General features: G+C 42.7%; 1 protein-coding gene across 1 annotated transcript in view; it reads right to left on the reverse strand.

Moving 5' to 3' along the window:
* GLTP (glycolipid transfer protein) overlaps nt 1–18,782 on the reverse strand; it is a 94,874-nt gene that overhangs the window by 23,214 nt on the left and 52,878 nt on the right. The window contains exon 2 of the mRNA XM_073582633.1: nt 7,808–7,866. Coding sequence (XP_073438734.1) covers nt 7,808–7,866 — 59 coding nt within the window. The remainder of the gene's footprint in view (nt 1–7,807; nt 7,867–18,782) is intronic.

Consider the following 18,782-nt stretch of genomic DNA (forward strand, 5'->3'; position numbering starts at 1 on the left):
ACGTTCAGCAGAGGGCGCACACTGACTACGTCATCGCGCCCTCTGACCTGAACGTCACAGACAGAGGATGCGGAGGACAGAGCGGCGCGCGGCGGTGGTATGGAAACAGGTGAATATGGCTCCCCCCCTCCTGGCACACGGTCTCTGCAGCCCCTCTTCTCCCATGGTCTCGGCGCCACAGCTCTTCTAGGTTTCAGGGGTCACGTGGTACCGCTCATCAAAGTCATGAATATGCACATATTCATGACTTTAATGAGCAGTACCACGTGACCGCTGAACGCAGGAAGAGCTGGGGCGCCGAGCAGGGCCGCACCTATGAGGCGATTTGCACCAGCTGCTCAAGCGGCAGGCAGCAGTGGGCGGCATTATGCGCTCCTCTACCCGCAGCACCTACAATTTAGCCTCTGCACGATTATGCTGCGGTCGTGCAAGAGGCTGTAATTGATGCGGTCACAGAAAGGAAGGTGTCAGGGCCCCCTGATCGTGTGACCCATGACTCCTCCCCTCCTGTGACCTCATCACAGGTCCTGTGCGCATCATTCCTTGGTTTATGCAGGACTGCTGTCTGTCATCGTGAGTGAGCTACTTGTGTGTGAGCTGTGTGTGTGAGCTGTGCGAGCTGGGTGTGCGCAATACGTGCGAGCTGGGTGTGCGCAATACGTGCGAGCTGGGTGTGCGCAATACGTGCGAGCTGGGTGTGCGCAATACGTGCGAGCTGGGTGTGCGCAATACGTGCGAGCTGGGTGTGCGCAATACGTGCGAGCTGGGTGTGCGCAATACGTGCGAGCTGTGTGTGTGTGATACGTGTGAGCTGTGGTGTGCGATACGTGTGAGCTGTGTGTGATACGTGAGCTGTGTGTGTGTGATACATGTGAGCTGTGTGCGAGCTACTTGTGTGAGCTGTGTGATACGTGTGTGTGTGAGCTAAAGCAAAAGTTGGCACAACCTGCCAGTGTTCTACGATTTGGGTGAGGACATTCATTGTATGTGGGCTGGTGAAATTTTTTTTGTGTCAGGGCTGCTTTTTGGTCTCAGCCCGGCCCTGTGTAAGGAGCAGAGCCGCGCGTGTGTACGAGGTGCACGGAGCGGAGCCGCGCGTGTGTACGAGGTGCACGGAGCGGAGCCGCGCGTGTGTACGAGGTGCACGGAGCGGAGCCGCGCGTGTGTACGAGGTGCACGGAGCGGAGCCGCGCGTGTGTACGAGGTGCACGGAGCGGAGCCGCGCGTGTGTACGAGGTGCACGGAGCGGAGCCGCGCGTGTGTACGAGGTGCACGGAGCGGAGCCGCGCGTGTGTACGAGGTGCACGGAGCGGAGCCGCGCGTGTGTACGAGGTGCACGGAGCGGAGCCGCGCGTGTGTACGGAGCAGAGATGTGTGCGAGGTGTAAGGAGCAGAGCCGCACGTGTATGAGGTGTACGGAGCCGCGTGTGTGCGAGGTGTACGGAGCGGAACTGCGAGTGTACAAGGTGTTGTGAGCTCATCTGTTCATTCATCTTTTGTGTCCGAGGATCTTCCTCTTCTGGTGAAGGAAGGTAGTGAGGATGATTTGGATGAAAGAAACCAAACACCTGATCAGATCAAGTAGATCGTGACTGGGTAACGGGAACTACAGACTGGATATAAGGCAGCCGACGCCCTTCTGAGTCGCTGGTGATTTCTCTGCTGGATTCTTGGAGACCAGTCTGATTCCTGCTTCCCAGTCTGATTCCTGCTTCCCAAAGATAAGTTCAATAGCAGAGCAAAAACTTATTAGTTTTGGTTTAGTTTACCTTGTTTTTTTGAGTTCAGCCATCCCCGGCCGGGGGTGTGCTGGATTCTTTTTCCTTGATCAGTGTTCTTTTTTGCTCTGCTTCCAGAGTATTCTGGGTGCTGATGTGGGGTTTGGGGTCTGGTGACTTCAGGGTCCTTTTTGCTTATCGGTTGTGTTGGTAGTATTTTTTGGCGGGGTTCTCTCGGATTGCAGACAGCAGCTTTTCTGTCCTGTCCTTTTTAGTTAGCTTGGGCCCCGTCGTTTGCTCTGCCTGTCTTTGTCTGTGTTGGTGTTTTCATCTTGCTTCGTCGTCATTATATGTTGGGGGCTGCCTATTGCTTTGGGGTCTGCTCTGGGGCAGTCAGTTTTTCTCTTTTCTCTCTTTGGGCTGGTGTAGATCTCCGGCTGTGACGAGGTGTCTGGGATCACCGTAGGGGCACTCCACGGCTACTGCTAGTTGTGTGATAGGATCAGGGGACTGCAATACGCTAGTTTCCAACCTCTCTGATTTTCTGGGCTGAGCTTGTGCTTTTTTTCCTCCTCGGTGACTCAATCATAACAACAAGGTGTATGGAGCAAAGCCGCATGTGTACAAGGTTTACGGAGTGGAGCCATTTGTGTACAAGGTTTACAGAGCGTGGCCACGTGTGTACAAGGTGTACGGAGCAGAGCGGCATGTATACGAGGTTTACGGAGTGGAGCCATGTGTGTACTGAGTGGAGCCGTGTTTGTGCGAGATGTACAGAGCGGAGCTGTGTGTGCGAGGCATAAAAAGCGGAACCATGTGTTTATGATGTGTGCAGAGCCATACGTGTACAAGGTGTATGGTGGGGAGCATTCATACCTCCCAGCGGGACAGTCCCGATTTTGAGAGAGATTCTGTCCCACTGCCCCGCCTGGGAGCTTACTTTTCCCGCGGACACAGGAGTACACGACGGACCCCGCGCGGAGTACTTTAAAATTCGCACGTGACGTTCTACCGGAAGTGATGTGCTAGAAGCTGAACGGAAATTAGGTAATTTCGGGAGGAGATTGTGACGGAACCATGGAGGTACTTCAGGGAATGTTTCAGATGCATCACCGTGTCCTCCTCCAACAGCGCGGAGAGCAGGATCGCCTTGGACTTGGGGTTTCCGGCCAGGTAAGCGGATCATGATATGTCCTGCATCGGGAGGCTCAGGTGGGCACTACAGTGGGAGCTGGGCTGCTATAGTATCTTTATAGAATCTTTCTCTCTCTGTTTCTTTCTCTCTCGATTCTCTTTCTTTCTTTCTTTCCCCTCTTTCTCTCTCTCGTCTTTCTTGCTCCTCTTTCTTGCTCTCTTTGTTCTTTCTTTCTCGCACTGTTCTTTCTTTTCCTCAGTACCAGTCAGTGTGCCCACAGTATCAGTAGAATAAGAGGGGCAGGAAACTATGTGGCACTGGTCATATTGAGCCTCTCATACTTTTTACTGGTGTATAATCATATGCCCTGTGCACCCCCATAAAGTGGGCCAGCCCCAGACAACAGAGTACAAACAAATCACTATTACTATCAGTCCAAGTGGACAATTATATACGTAAAGTTAATGATGTCCCTGTGCCAAGCAGTGCGGAGGATCAGAATACATGGAGGAGACCAGGGCAGCGGGGTTTGGGGAGAATTATATGGGGCCCATTATACTGTATGAAGTAATATATGGTGCCCATTATGCTGTATGCAGTAATATATGGTGCCCATTATACTGTATGAATATATTGGGCCCATTATACTGTAGGCAGTAATATATGGTGCCCATTATACTGTATGAAGTAATATATGGGGCCCAATATGCTGTATGAAGTAATATATGGGGCCCATTATACTGTATTGAGCATTATATGGGGCCCATTATACTGTATGAAGCAATATATGGGGCCCATTATACTGTATGGAGCATTATATGGGGCCCATTATACTGTACAAAGTAATATATGGGGCCCATTATGCTGTATGGAGCATTATACTGTACGAAGTAATATATGGGGCACATAATACTGTATGGAGCATTATGTGGGGATAGGGGATGACTTTGTTTGTTGGGGATCTGACCGCTGGGACCCCCATGATCCTGGGAAACACAGCTTTGAAGAGCACCATGTAAATGGAGCTGTGGTCAGTCATACGCACTGTGGTGCTATTCACATGTGGCTCTTCAAATAACTCCTTAAAGAGAGTGATGAGGGGACAACAAAGTATAGCACTGATCTGGGTGAGGAGTGTTATAGTTTGTGGGCTGGTGGGATTTGTGTGGCAGGGCTGCTTTTTTGTCCCAGTCTGGCCCTGTGCCAGGCCTACCATTGCCATTAATGACCCTTGTTCTGGATACTTCTGTGTTGTTCTTCTATGTGCGTGTGATGCCGCTGACATCCTTGTGTTTGGACACCTTTTTTTTTCTATATATCTAAATCAAAATGTCCACTACCGGCTCTTGATTAGAGCCGTGATATTGCGTCTCTCTGAAGAATGCAAATTTGTAACATGATATGTATTTGTATGGCTTTTTCTTTTTGTACTTTCTTTTGTTGTTAACAAAAAAAATTTCTAATAAAAATAGAGTTTAAAAAAAAAATGTCCACTACCGTACTCAGTTTTACAGGATAGATATGAGAATTTACTTTGTGTGTGTGGGGGGAGCGCCATTTTGCTGTTCGCCTCAGGAAGCAGAGAGGCTAGGTTCACCCCTGGCACCGAGACCATGAGAGAAGAGGGGCTGCAGAGACCGTGCAAGGAGGGGGCGAGTATGATCTCAGACACCCCCGCTCCCCCACCGACCCTCGTATATTCCTCGAGTATAAGCCGAGAGGGGCACTTTCAGCCTTAAAAAATGGGCTGAAAATCTCGGCTTATACTCGAGTATATACAGTATATTACAATTTTTCCTAAGGAGGGGAGAGATGGCGCCCAGTGCAGTAGTTATCGCCCCATATCTCTGCAGATGTCAAATTATGGGCCAAAATCCTGGCTTCTCGGATTAATCTAGTATTGGCGGATCTAGTCCATCCTGATCAGGCTGGGTTCTTTACGAGGTAGAGAGGACAAAGATAACTCCACTAGAGTTCTGCAGGCCATCTCATACGCAAAGCACACAGAAGGCCTTTGACCGTATCAGCTGGCAATATATGACATGTGTCCTGCAGAAATTTGCCTTTCCTGCACCATTCGTTGGCACCATTTTATCATTATATGCTTTTCCTACGGCCAGAGTCAGGGTGAATGGAATATTATCCGAGCTCTTCAAGATTTGCAATGGCACCAGGCAGGGTTGCCCTCTCTCCTCATCCTTATTTGTATTGGTTATGGAGACTCTGATTCAATCTATTAGGCAGAACAGTGACTTTAAGGGAATCAGGGTTAACGAAATGGAAGTGAAGGCTTCCGCTTTTGCGGACCACCTCTTGCTGTTGCTCTCCAACCTGGAGACCACCTTTCCAAAGCTGTTGGAAATCTCTTTATTTGGGGATCTCTCCAACTTTAAAATAAGCCCTCAACATTTCAGCCGACATGGAGGACATATGCACACTGAAAACTCTACCCCTTTTAAATGGCCAAATGGGAAAATTAAATACCTGGGGATTTTTTTTTTTTTTAATCACGGATGACCCATGCTCCCTTTTCCAGCATAATTTTGCCCCCTTTTGGGGAATATTAGGAACCCTCTTAAAACTTTTGATCTCCCCTTTCTGTCCTGGTTGGGTAGGGTTAACGTAATCAAAACGTACAGTATGTCCTTTCCAAAAATTTTTTTTTTTTTTTTTTTATAATGAACATGGTCCTAATTTCCTTACTAAATCATTCTTCAACAACCTAAATCAAATCATCACGAAGTTTGTCTGGAAATTGAAAAAAGACCGCCTTCTCTTCAAAACCCTGATCATGCCGAAACAAGCTGGAGGGTTGGGTCTTCCTGATCTACTCTCATTGTCATTCTATTCATCTGGCAAGATGGGTAAAACTCACTCATGGCAGATCAGGGTATATAAGAGAACATTGATATGCAACTTTTGGGGCGGGATGCAAAGAAATTGCTTTGGACAAATTACTCCATTTTGAAAAGAAGCTTTGATGGGATTTTCTCTACTTCCATTTTAATCAGACGTCTTTTGATCCCAAACCACCCACCTGCATGCTACTTCCTTGATAAAATACCTCTGAGCCTGAGCCCATATATCTATAACCCAGACTTCACGGACCCCTATGAACTCTGGGCTGCTCTCCTGAACAAACCAATTTCCCATCTCATGAATAATAGAGTACCTTGCAATAATCTATGGCCCCTATAAGCTACTAAATGTCCAGTCAACTTCCTTCAACAATTACACGTGTCTCATTTTATGAAACTAATCACAAAATTAACTACCCCACCTTCCAAGTGGTTCTGGTTGGACCTACTAACTAAGATAAAACCGCCTATCCCGAGATTAATTTCAAAAATTTATATTAACCTTTTTAAATTCTAAATCCAACACTACTCCTGTATTTCTCCATTCTTGGGAAGTACAGCTTAAAGGGAATCTGTCACCCTTTTTTTGGACAATCAGCTGCCGGCATTGACTTCAGGGGCTTATCTACAGCATTCTGTAATGCTGAAGATAAGCCCCGATGTAACCTGAAAGATAAGAAAAACACGTTAAATTATACACACCGGAGGGGGCAGTCCGGTCCGATGGGTGTCGCGGTCCGGTTCAGCGCCTCCCATCTTTATACGATGCCATCCTCGTCTTCCCTTCCTGTAGTAGCTCCAGCGCAGGTGCACTGCTCTGCCCTGTTGAGGGCAGAGCAGAATACTGCAGTGCGCAGGCACCAGACTTCTCGACGCCTGCGCACTGCAGGACTCTGCTCTCAACAGGGCAGAGCAGTGTGCCGGAACCCAGGAAGGGAAGGAGAGGAGGACATCGTATGAAGATGGGAGGTGCCGGACCGGACCGCGACACCCATTGGACCAGACCTCCCTCTCTGGTGAGTATAATCTAACGTGTTTTTCTTATCTTTCAGGTTTCATCGGGGGCTTATCTACAGTATTACAGAATGCTGTAAATAAGACCCTGATGTCAATGCCGGCAGCTCATAGGGAAAAAAAAGGGTGACAGATTCCCTTTAATATCACCTTAACATCACAAGATAAACAAAAGATTTGTGCCAACTCCCATGGCTTTTCTAGATGTATCTTGTTGAAGGAATCTGCATACAAAACTCTTTCCAGGTGGTACATTACACCAGAGGGGCGCTTTCATTTAGGCTTAGCCAATTCTCCAATGTGCTGGAGATGCAAAAGATCGAGAGGCACACTAACCCACATTTTCTGGACATGTCAGAAACTCCAACATTTTTGGCATAAAGTTAACGATATCTTTAAGGCCATGGGAGTGACAAAGTCAGATCTCACTGCCCCAGAAGTTCTGTTATCCTTCCCTACATCAAACTACAAACTTAAGAAACATGATCTTCTACCTTTGTTGTTGGGGGCTGCAAAACATTTGATTGCCTTGAAGTGGAAACAAAAAGCCCCACCAGATTTGAAAAATTGGCTTGAGAAAATTAAAGATATCTATCGCCTAGAGGAACTCTCGAGCTGGGAAACCTTTTCCCATGACCGTTATTTAAAGATCTGGGCTCCTTGGACTAGATGGGTTGTAAGGGGTTTGGTATTTCTAGTTAGTCCTTGTTTGGGGGCCGCGGTGGTCGGGCTCCCTAGAGGATTAGCCCCCTCCTGTTGATCATGTGTGGAGAGGACTGCTTCTATGCTTCACAAGACCCGTGATTCTCAGCCATAGACTTTCTTCTAGGCTTATTTACCTTACACAATAGCTTACTGGATGATACGACGCCTACTGTCAGTTGTCTAATACACCTGGTTTTTTTTCTTTTTTTCCTCTGTTAAAACGTTTGTACTGGTTTATAACCTTTATAAACTCACATGGTACCTATACACATGACAACGCTCTTTGTGTTATTTCGAACTGTGAGTTTATTTGCACCGTTTGTATGAAAATTCATGAATAAAGAATTTTAAAAAATAAATAAAAACACAAATGTTACCGTGATGTTGCCTGTAATATCAGCCTTGATTGGCGAGAAAATCGCGGATCCAAGACAGTCTGAAAAACACAAAAGTAGATCAACTTATTCAAGGATACATTTAAAAACAAATACACTTGTCATAATTGAGGTTATTGCTAGATTTCCTTCTGGTGAGCAATTGTAGAATTCTTCAAGTTACTGGAATATCATCACTAGATGTGCACCCAATGCCTCCAAGAGGAAACTGGCAAGGCAAAATATACTGTAGCAGGGCTAATGTTGGGAATTTGTGTCTTGGACATGGTACGTGATTGATGATTATACACTATACATTTCATTTTGAGGAAATATATTGACGGCTTAGGAGGGTTGATCCTACTGACAGATTCCATTTAAAAGGTAAGGTGAAGCGAAACCTGCAGAGGCAAGCTTCACAATGAAATGCATAGCTTTGGTCTGAGCTGGTTTCATCAGCCATTAGCTTCTAGGCTCCCATCCCCCTTTGGCTGCTTTCACACCCCTAATCTTTACCGTGATATTTGAGACTAAAAGTCTTGACGTCCCACAACAGTGGAAAAATACCTAGTGAGCCGAGTCACAAAGTGCAGCCATCGGCATCTGAATAAGTAATGAGACGAATCCTAATTTCTGCAGCTTCGGGTCAGAATGGAATGGCCTACTGTATCAAATTTATTTAATTATTTTTGTGGCGTCTGTAACAAAAGATAGTTACTTGATCAGGCATCGCCACAAAGAGAAAGGCTGATGGGCATCAAGTGACCGGTTTGCTTGGCTTGCTTATCGCAGCCTGATAATCTGTACCTCGCAGACACTTGATGCAGATGTAATCGTTTTATGTCATCGGTTAACCTGTCACACGAGTGCATTCAGAATAACCTATTCCGAAACACGCATGGCATTACCTGGAAATCTGTTCTAGCAAATCTTAATTACGAAAGTGCACCGATGTATAGAGACTCTTCATTTTATCAGTTTTTGGAAAAGAAGGCCATTACTACAAATGTTACCAGCTTTCCTAGAATAAAAAAAAGTGTCCAAAGTGTTTGATAACGAAGGTTTCTATTCCTCCTCGTCATCCACACAGTTTATATGGGTTACACAGAAAAGTTGATTTCTAAGACTAGAATTATATAATAAATTATATATACACACAAAAACAAGCTTGTAACTGTTTGTAGGGCAACAATTAACTACTCCACAAGAGATTTTTACAGTAACAAATCAAGGAGTTTGATGCAAAGTTACAAGAACATAGTCCCCCAATGCACGTTTCGTGTTTCTCAGGAGACCCCCTGAGGACGTGAGATCTAAACAAGTGATACGCAACTTTGGAAACATGTTTTTGTAGTGACTTTGCAGATCGCTATGGGTAATGGTAAGAGGACTTGCCATATAACTATGAATTGGCACATGCATGTTTTTGCATATGCTTTGACCACTGTTTATTACTTGGGACTTTGTATAGTCACACATTTTTTGTACACATCTTTACAAAGCTCTCTTGCCAACATTCTGGATTTTATCTTCCAAGTACTTTTGATAGATTTAAAAAAAAAAAAAAAAAAAAAAAAAGTTGCTAAAAAAAAAAACCCCAAAACCCTTGTTGTTTTAAGTGATATGTATATATCGGAATCATGATCTTCATCTACATTTCTTTCTGCATTCGAAAAGTCACAGAGAAATGTATCTGCAAAGGAGCACATGCTTTATAGATGAGGATCCCCGACACCAGAGCACTCGCAGAACTCAGTGTAAATGAGACAGTTGTACTGGAATACGACTTGAGAGATTAGTTGGTGACAGGCACAGGTTGACTTTGAGAGTAAACCCTTGTAATGAATCTAGAAGATGCCCATGAATGAGTCATTAGAAAAAAAAAAAATGTAAGAGTACACTGTTGATATAACTAACAAATGATTTAAGAAATATTGTTGTGAACCAGTTGATACAATACAAAAAAAAAAAAAGACAGAGTATGCCATTGGATCCTAGGGTGAGTAGTGCTGCATGGGAGCCCAGTGCTTCAGGCTGTGTGAAACTCTCCTAAATCACAGACACAGGCAAATTGGACATAATTTCACATAAAACCCCCAAAGTGGGCTGGACAAAATTGTTGTTAGCACCCTCAATTTATTATTTGGTTCCACACTCTTTGAAATAACTAACTGCAATCAATTGCTTCCTATAACAATCAACAAGATTTCTACACCTCTCAACTGGAATTTTGGACCACTCTTTTGCAAACTGTTCCAGGTCTCTCATATTTGAAAGGTGCTTTCTCCCAATAGCAGTTATAAGATCTCTCTACAAATGTTCAATGGGATTTAGATCCGGACTCATTGCTGGCCACTTCAGAACTCTCCAGCGATTTGTTTCCATCTATTCCTGGGACGGCAAACCCAGCTTTCTGACACTGGGCACTACATTGTGACCCAAAATCCTTTAGCAATCTTCAGCTTTCATGTTGCCTTGCACACAGTCAAGGCACCAAAACAACCTCAAAACATCTTTGAACCTCCATCATATTTGACTGTAGGAACTAACTATGTTATTTTGTTTGTAAGCCTCATTCTGGTTTAAGTAAACAGTAGAATGATGTGCTTTATCTGAAAGTTTGATCTTGGTCTCATCTATCCATAAGAGGCTTTACTATAAGGATTTTGGCTTATGTACCTTTTGGAAAACTAGTCTAGCTTTTTTATGTCTGTGTCAGCAGTTGGGTCCTCCTGGGTCTCCTGCCATAGAATTTCATTTAATTCAAATTCAGAGGATAATTTGTGCTGAAACTAATGCACCCTGAGCCTGCAGGACAGGTTTAATTTATTTGGAACTTGATTTGGGCTGCTTATCCACCATCCAGACTATCCTGTGTTGCAGCCTTCCATCAATTTTCTCTGCCGTCCATGTCAAGGGAGATTAGCTACAGTGACATGGGTTATAAACTTCTAGATTATGTTGTGCACCTTGTACAAAGGAACATCAAGATCTCTGGAGATGGCCATCTAACCTTGAGATTGTTGATTTTGATTGTCAAGTCCTCAGACAGTTCTCTTCTCCTCTTTCTGTTCTCCATACACAGTGTGGCACGCACAGCCACACAATGCAAAGATTGAGTCAACTTTAGTGATGAGCGAACATGCTCGGATAAGGTGCTATCCAATCATGCTCTGGTTCTGAGTGACTTCAACATGCTTGAAAAATATGTTCGAGTCCCCGCGCCTGCATGTCTATGCAGGGATTGCCTAACAAACAGGCAAGCCGAAGACACTCCGTTCATCAGCATGCTTGGATAAAACCTTATCCGAGCATGTTCGTTCATTACAAGTCAACTTCTCCCCTTTTTATCGGATTTGTGGTGCAATTTTCATATTGCCCTCACCTGTTACTTGCCACAGGTGAGTTTGAACAAGCATCACATGCTTGAAACCATGTTTACCCATAATTTTGGAAAAGTGCCAACAAGTTTGTCAGGCCCATTTTTGGGGTTCTGTGTGAAATTACATCCAATTTGTCTTTTTTCTCATTTTTTTTGCGTGTTGTTTTGTTATACACGTGTATTTACATTGTGTTTATTGGAACATGTGTAATTGCAGTGATTTTCTGAGATAAATACAGTACTTTATTTTCTGGAACAACTTCAAGGGTGTCAACACTTTCAGCCATGTCTGTTCAGATATAACAGAGGCACAGTACGTGACTTATAGGACACACACATATATATATGTACATAATGATAGGGCTAGAATAGGGATGCAAAATGCCCATGTGAGTGGTGACTCAGCAGTAGGGCAAAGTTTTTTTTCGAAGCTGAAAACTCCAACAACTTTTCCAAGTGTAACCTGCTTTAGGAAACACTTTTTTGCAGCTTTGTATATAGCAGAAACATTTTTTCCAAAAACTCAAACGTTACATTTTGAAATTTGGCAGAACAAAAAGGGTGCACAATCAAGCATCAACCGTTAGGTCCAAAACAAAAGTTGCACACTCAAATCATACAGGAAATTCAGGAGGAAGTTGAAACAAATTCAAGGAAAATATTTATCATTTCCTATAGAAAACAATTTACAAAAGGTCCAAATATTACAAAAGCACAAAATCTGCTTACAGATACAACAATAAACTATTGCACAAACTAAAAAAAATATCTAATACCCAATATAGGTGGTCATACCCTTTTCCTATACTTAAAGCATCACTCCAGCGGTTTTTTTTTTGGGTTTTTTTAATTGCATCCATAGGAGTGGTACTTTAAATGCAAGTCCCTTGGCCCCTGTCATATACGCACGCTTCGGTATTTATCTGTTTTTGGTGCCACTCACATGGGTCTATGGCGAAAACTGACCCGTTTGCAAGTCCAATGTTTCATGGCGCTCCACGGAGGTCACTTTACAATTAAGGCTTACGAGAGCTTCGTTCCGGCTCTCTAACTTGCACTGCACTCTTATGACATAGCTTCTGACATCCGGCCAGCCAGAACCTGCGCTCACAAAATGGTGCAAGGGAACCAGAGCAGCACCGAAAAAAAAGAACAAAAACTGAAGACACTGGCATGTGAGTATATGTCCGGGGACAAGAGGCGTAGATTTAAAGCCATAGAAGGAAAGTTCTGCTCCAGCTGCTATTAAAATCTTCTTTAATGAAAAACCATTAAAACATACAATGGTGAAGACTCTCCATATAACCTCACCACAACAGAGATGACAGGCTACGTGTTTCGACCAGACGGTCTTTGTCAAAGCCATGTTTGAAATTTGCCTTAGATTAGACATATATATGTAGCTTAACCAATAAAACATCATATAAAAATCACATGATCACATGAGCCAATCCAATTGGACACATGTAATTAAATACAAAAGCGACATAGAGAAAAAAAAAAAAAACCCAAAGTTTTTTTTCCTCTTTTGAGAAGAAAAAAAAAAAAAAAAAAAGGGGAAATTCAACAATAGTGCAACAATAGATCATGTCTTTTATTGAGACCGTTTGGATGTCTAGTATTTAAATGGTATATCCAAAATGCTTCCCGAGTAAGGAGACCGCCTGATGTCTCCCCCACGGGATGACAGGTTTACTTTTTCTATTCCCTGAACTTTAAGGTGTGATGTATTGCGGGCATGGCAATCAATAAAATGTTTGGAAACTGCTGAGACATTCCGTATAAAATTATTTGTATTGCTAATATCATTTAAATGTTCCCTTATTCTTATTTTTAGCTGCCTCGAGGTGCAACCAACATAGGATAAATCACATTGTTCACAATTAATTTTATACACTATGTTGCTAGAATTGCAATTGATATAATTTTTTATTTTAAAACATGAAGTATGATCATTATTAGTGAATTCCTCAGAAATTTGGGCATATTTGCATATTTTACAAATGTTAGCACCACATTTGTAAAAGCCCTTCACCGTTAACCAGTTTTCTTTAGGCTTGTGATGTGTTAGTGAAAACATGCTGGGGGATAATATACTCCCTAAAGACGGTGCTTTTCTTGACACCACATTAATTCCTGATGATAAAATTTTAACCAATTCATTATCCTGGTGCAGAATGGGTAGAAACTTGTGAACAATATTTTTTATAGATGTGAATTGCGGGCTATACTGGAAACATATATAGGGTTTTTTTCCCCATAGTTATTGCCTTTTTTTTCCCTTCTGTGCTTGATGCCTGCAAGTCATTTCGATCTTTGGTTTGCACTATTTTTTGTGCTCTAGTTAGGGTCCATTTTGGATAATTGCGATTTGTCAATTTATTGGTAACATGTGCAAATTCCTCTTGCAAGGATTCCTCTGAGCTGCAATTACGTTTAACTCTGGTGTATTCACCAACAGGGACTGACCTGATTGTATGTTTTGAATGACTGCTCCTTGCGTGTAGCACCGTGTTCCCACTGTATGGTTTATGGTGCGTTTTGGTATCAATGACCGCACCATCTGTGCCACTCAAAACACAAATCCAGAAATGCAATATTGTTAGAACTGTAGTTATACGTGAATTTGATATTATAGTTATTAGAATTAATATATTTTATGAAATCTGGTATGGCAGAAATATCTCCACCCCAAATGATGAGGGTATCATCGATATATCTACCATACCAGATTAATTGCTTTGAAAAAGGGTTGGCAGTGGAATATATATATTCCATTTCCCAGAATGACATTACAAGATTTGCAAGGGAGGGTGAGAATTTAGCTCCCATTGCAACTCCTCTAAGTTGCAAAAAAAATTCTCCATTGAACGTTGAATGTTTTATTCGTTAAGCTACATATATATGTCTAATCTAAGGCAAATTTCAAACATGGCTTTGACAAAGACCGTCTGGTCGAAACGCGTAGCCTGTCATCTCTGTTGTGGTGAGGTTATATGGAGAGTCTTCACCATTGTATGTTTTAATGGTTTTTCATTAAAGAAGATTTTAATAGCAGCTGGAGCAGAACTTTCCTTCTATGGTCTATGACGCTGGTCCGCACGGAGCTCCGAGTTTCTGCGCTTGATCTCTGGTGAGCTGGCTATTTCTTTCTATTTGGGTAGATTTAAAGCACCACTCCAGAACTTAAAAAAGCAAAACAAAAAAAAGTTGGAGTTGTGCTTTAAGGCTTCCTCCCCCATACACAGAGTAACTTTGGCAAAACCCACCAATATCAGCAGCCAGTCTAACGTGTATGTGAGTCCTCCCAGTTCTTCCCTGAGAGATGAAGTCGAGGGAGAAAAATATCCAGCATGTTCAATTCCGGCTTGCCGATCCTTTAGGTCTTTGCATGATGAGCCACCAGATGAGTGACGGTAGTTCTTTTATAGAGAAATCAGGAGTGCTCGGCAGATGAGAGATCCCATGTATGGAAGAGTTGAGAGACATGGGTGCTATGTATGGGACCCTTTAATGTCAACCAACTTAAACTCTTTAAAAGGATTACAATAGATGAACTCTCTAATCCAAACAATCCTCTTCTAACGCTACATTCACACATCAGTGTGACATGTCCATGTGCTGTCCATTTTTTTTTCCTGAAGACAGCACATTGACTATATTATAGTTTCAATAATCCGTACACCTATGTATTGGGGAAAAAAAGGGCCATGTGCCCGGTCCGTGAGGGCTTGTTCTTTTCTCATCCTTTTTGAAGATCAGACTCAGCATTAACGTTTATGAAGATAGATATAAAATGGACAAAACATGGAAGACAGTTAGGTCTATATATATATTTGGACAGACGACATTTTTCTAATTTTGGTTCTAGACATTACCACAATGAATTTTAAACAAAACAATTCAGATGCAGTTGAAGTTCAGACTTTCAGCTTTCATTTGAGGCTATCCACATTAAAATTGGATGAAGGGTTTAGGAGTTTAAGCTCCTTAACATGTGCCACCCTGTTTAAGGGACCAAAAGTAATTGGACAGATTAAATAATTGTAAATATGTTCATTTCTAGTACTTGGTTGAAAACCCTTTGTTGGCAATGACTGCCTGAAGTCTTGAACTCATGGACATCACCAGACGCTGTGTTTCCTCATTTTTGATGCTCTGTCAGGCCTTCACTGCGGTGGTTTTCAGTTGCTGTTTGTTTGTGGGCATTTCTGTCTGAAGTTTAGTCATTAACAAGTGAAATGCATGCTGAATTGGGTTGAGATCAGGTGACTGACTTGGCCATTCAAGAATATTCCACTTCTTTGCTTTAATAAACTCCTGGGTTGCTTTGGGTTTATGTTTTGGGTGATTGTCCATCTGTAGCATGAAACGATGACCAATCAGTTTGGCTGCATCTGAGCACACGGTATGGCTCTGAATACCTCAGAATTCATTCGGCTGCTTCTGTCCTGTGTCACATCGTCAATAAACACTAGTGACCCAGTGCCACTGGCAGCCATGCATGCCCAAGCCATCACACTGCCTCCGCCGTGTTTTACAGATGATGTGGTATGCTTTGGATCATGAGCTGTACCACGCCTTCGCCATACTTTTCTCTTTCCATCATTCTGGTAGAGGTTGATCTTGGTTTCATCTGTCCAAAGAATGTTCTTCCAGAACTGTGCTGGCTTGTTTAGATGTTTTTTAGCAAAGTCCAGTCTAGCCTTTTTATTCTCGATGCTTATGAGTGGCTTGCACCGTGCAGTGAACCCTCTGTATTTACTTTCATGCAGTCTTCTCTTTATGGTAGATTTGGATATTGATACGCCTACCTCCTGGAGAGTGTTGTTCACTTGGTTGGCTGTTGTGAAGGGGTTTCTCTTCACCATGGAGACTATTCTGCAATCATCCACCACTGTTGTCTTCCGTGGGCGCCCAGGTCTTTTTGCATTGATGAGATCACCAGTGCTTCTTCTTTCTTTCTCAGGATGTACCAAACTGTAGATTTTGTCACTCCTAATGTTGTAGCAATTTCTCGGATGGGTTTTTTTCTGTTTTTGCAGCTTAAGGATGGCTTGTTTCACCTGCATGGAGAGCTCCTTTGACCGCATGTTTCCTTCACAGCAAAACCTTCCAAATGCAAGCACCACACCTCAAATCAACTCCAGGCCTTTTATCTGCTTAATTGAGAATGACGTAATGAAGGGATTGCCCACACCTGTCCATGAAATAGCCTTGGAGTCAATTGTCCAATTACTTTTAATCCCTTTAAAAACAGGGTGGCACATGTTAAGGAGCTGAAACTCCTAAACCCTTCATCCAATTGTAATGTGGACACCCTCAAATGAAAGCTGAAATTCTGACCTTCAACTGCATCTGAATTGTTTTGTTTAAAATTCATTGTGGAAATGTCTAGAACCAAAATTAGAAAAATGTTGTCTCTGTCCAAATATTTATGGACCTAACTGTACTTTTTACTTTAAATGTTTTTTCCCACTAATTCATTGTCAAGAGACAATGGAAAATAAAAGTTCAGACAGGTTCTCCTTCAGTTTTAAATAATGGATGAGAAGAAAAAAAAAAGCCGGCAGGAAAGACGGTGTTTTGCGGTCTGAGAGGGGTGTATTGAGGGGGGAGTAATGAGAGAAATGCCGCCGCCGGATCCCGCCAGGACCCACCGCCGGACTACACGCGCCGGATCCCGCCGCTGCATGCTCACCTACCTCCGTGCAGTCACAGCTGGCAGGAAAGACCGCGGCTTGAGGTCTGTGCTGGAGATTGGGTGCGACCACCCTCTGGTGGCATCGCACACCATCTCCAGCACAGGCCACAAAATACCATCTTACCTGCTGGTTATGACTGCACGGAAGTGGGTGGGCACCACCCCCAGCGCCACAAAGCTGCCCCCCATCGTGATGTTATTGCCCTCCCGGTGCGATAGCATCGGGCACACATCTAGTACTATATGTTCAACCACCCCCCCTTTTTGCCCCATTCAAAATAAAAAAAAAAAAAAATGCACATATTTGGCACTGCAGTGTTCAGAATCGATCAATACAAAAAAAGAATTAACCCGATCGCTAAACAGCATGATGAGAAAAAATTCAAAACATCAGAATTATGTTTTTTGGTTGTCGCTACATTGCAAGAAAATGCGATAAAGGGGCGATCAACAGATCATATCTACACCAAAATGGCATCAAGAAAAACATCAGCTCGGCACGCAGAAAAATGAGCCCTCACCCAACCTCAGATCGCAAAAAAATGGAGATGCTACATGTCTTGGAAAATTGCGCTTTTTTTTTCTTTTTAATGAAGTTTTGATTTTTTTTTTCACCATTTAAATAAAAAAAAAAAAAAGGACCTAGACATGTTTGGTGTTTGAACTCATAATGACCTGGAGAATCATAATGGTCAGTTTTAGCATTTAGTGAACATGGTAATAACAAACAAACTGGAATTGCACTTTTTTTGCAATTTTACCGTACTTGAAATGTTTTTCCAGTTTTCCAGTACACGATATGGTAAAACCAATGGTGTCGTTCAAAAGTACAACTTGTCCCGCAAAAAAACAAGCCCTCGCATGGCCATATTGACGTAAAAATAAAAAAAAAAGTTACAGCTCTGGGAAGAAGGGGAGCAAAAAACAAAAACGCAAAAACAAAAATACCTCTGGTCGTTAAGGGGTTAAACAAACTTTACTCCAAAAAACAAACAAACGTATGTTAAACTGGTTTAATAATCTAGACATCTCACAGAAATACAAACAAAAGTTCGATCTCACATTTCATCAGTGCTGCCGAACCTCTCCGGGCTCGATCACACCACCGCATAAATCAGACGATTTTTTATCTGATTGCACTGGTTATAAAATGGAGCAGTGCTGATAACCAAATTTTTTTTCACGGCCATAATCTGTGTGTGAAAAAAAATCACTCTGAAATCGAATCAGACTCAACCATTTGAGTCTATGGATGTGAGAGAGAAAATAGTATAGCATCCAATTTTTTGGATACATTACAATTCTGTACCATAGGATACTAAGTGATTGAGTAAGTGATTAATAGCTGCTTAGGTTTAAAAAAAAAAAAAAAAAATGGATTGTATATGGAAGACCAATGAGAAAAAAAAATACCCCCCCCCACTTTTCTGTGTGAAAATCTGAACCATTTTTTTTTTTTTTTTTTTTTTTAAATAATCGTGTGACCATAGCCCATCTTCAAGATCCTAGACCCAGATCACTTCACGAAGTGGGACTGAAAAATATTGGATTCTAGTTATGTAAACCAAGCATAGGTATTGTGTGTGTATATATATATATATATATATATATATATATATATATATATATATATATAAAAACACACACACACACACGGGTATTACCGTATTTTTCAGACTGTAAGACGCACCGGACCGTAAGACGCACCCTAAATTTTCAGAAGAAAAATGGGGGAAAAAAATGAATACATCAAATGGGGGTCCGTCTTACAGTCCTGATTCCATCTTACCTGGAAGGGGGGGGGGGGGGAATCGGCAGCACTGGTGGCAGCAGGAGTTGAGCAATTGTTCCGGTGGTCCGATGCTGCAGGGCGATAATCTCGCTCCCATCCC

Source organism: Dendrobates tinctorius, unplaced genomic scaffold, assembly GCF_039654945.1.
Source record: "Dendrobates tinctorius isolate UK_male_01 unplaced genomic scaffold, ASM3965494v1 ptg000073l, whole genome shotgun sequence".
In the NCBI taxonomy this organism is placed as follows: domain Eukaryota; kingdom Metazoa; phylum Chordata; class Amphibia; order Anura; family Dendrobatidae; genus Dendrobates; species Dendrobates tinctorius.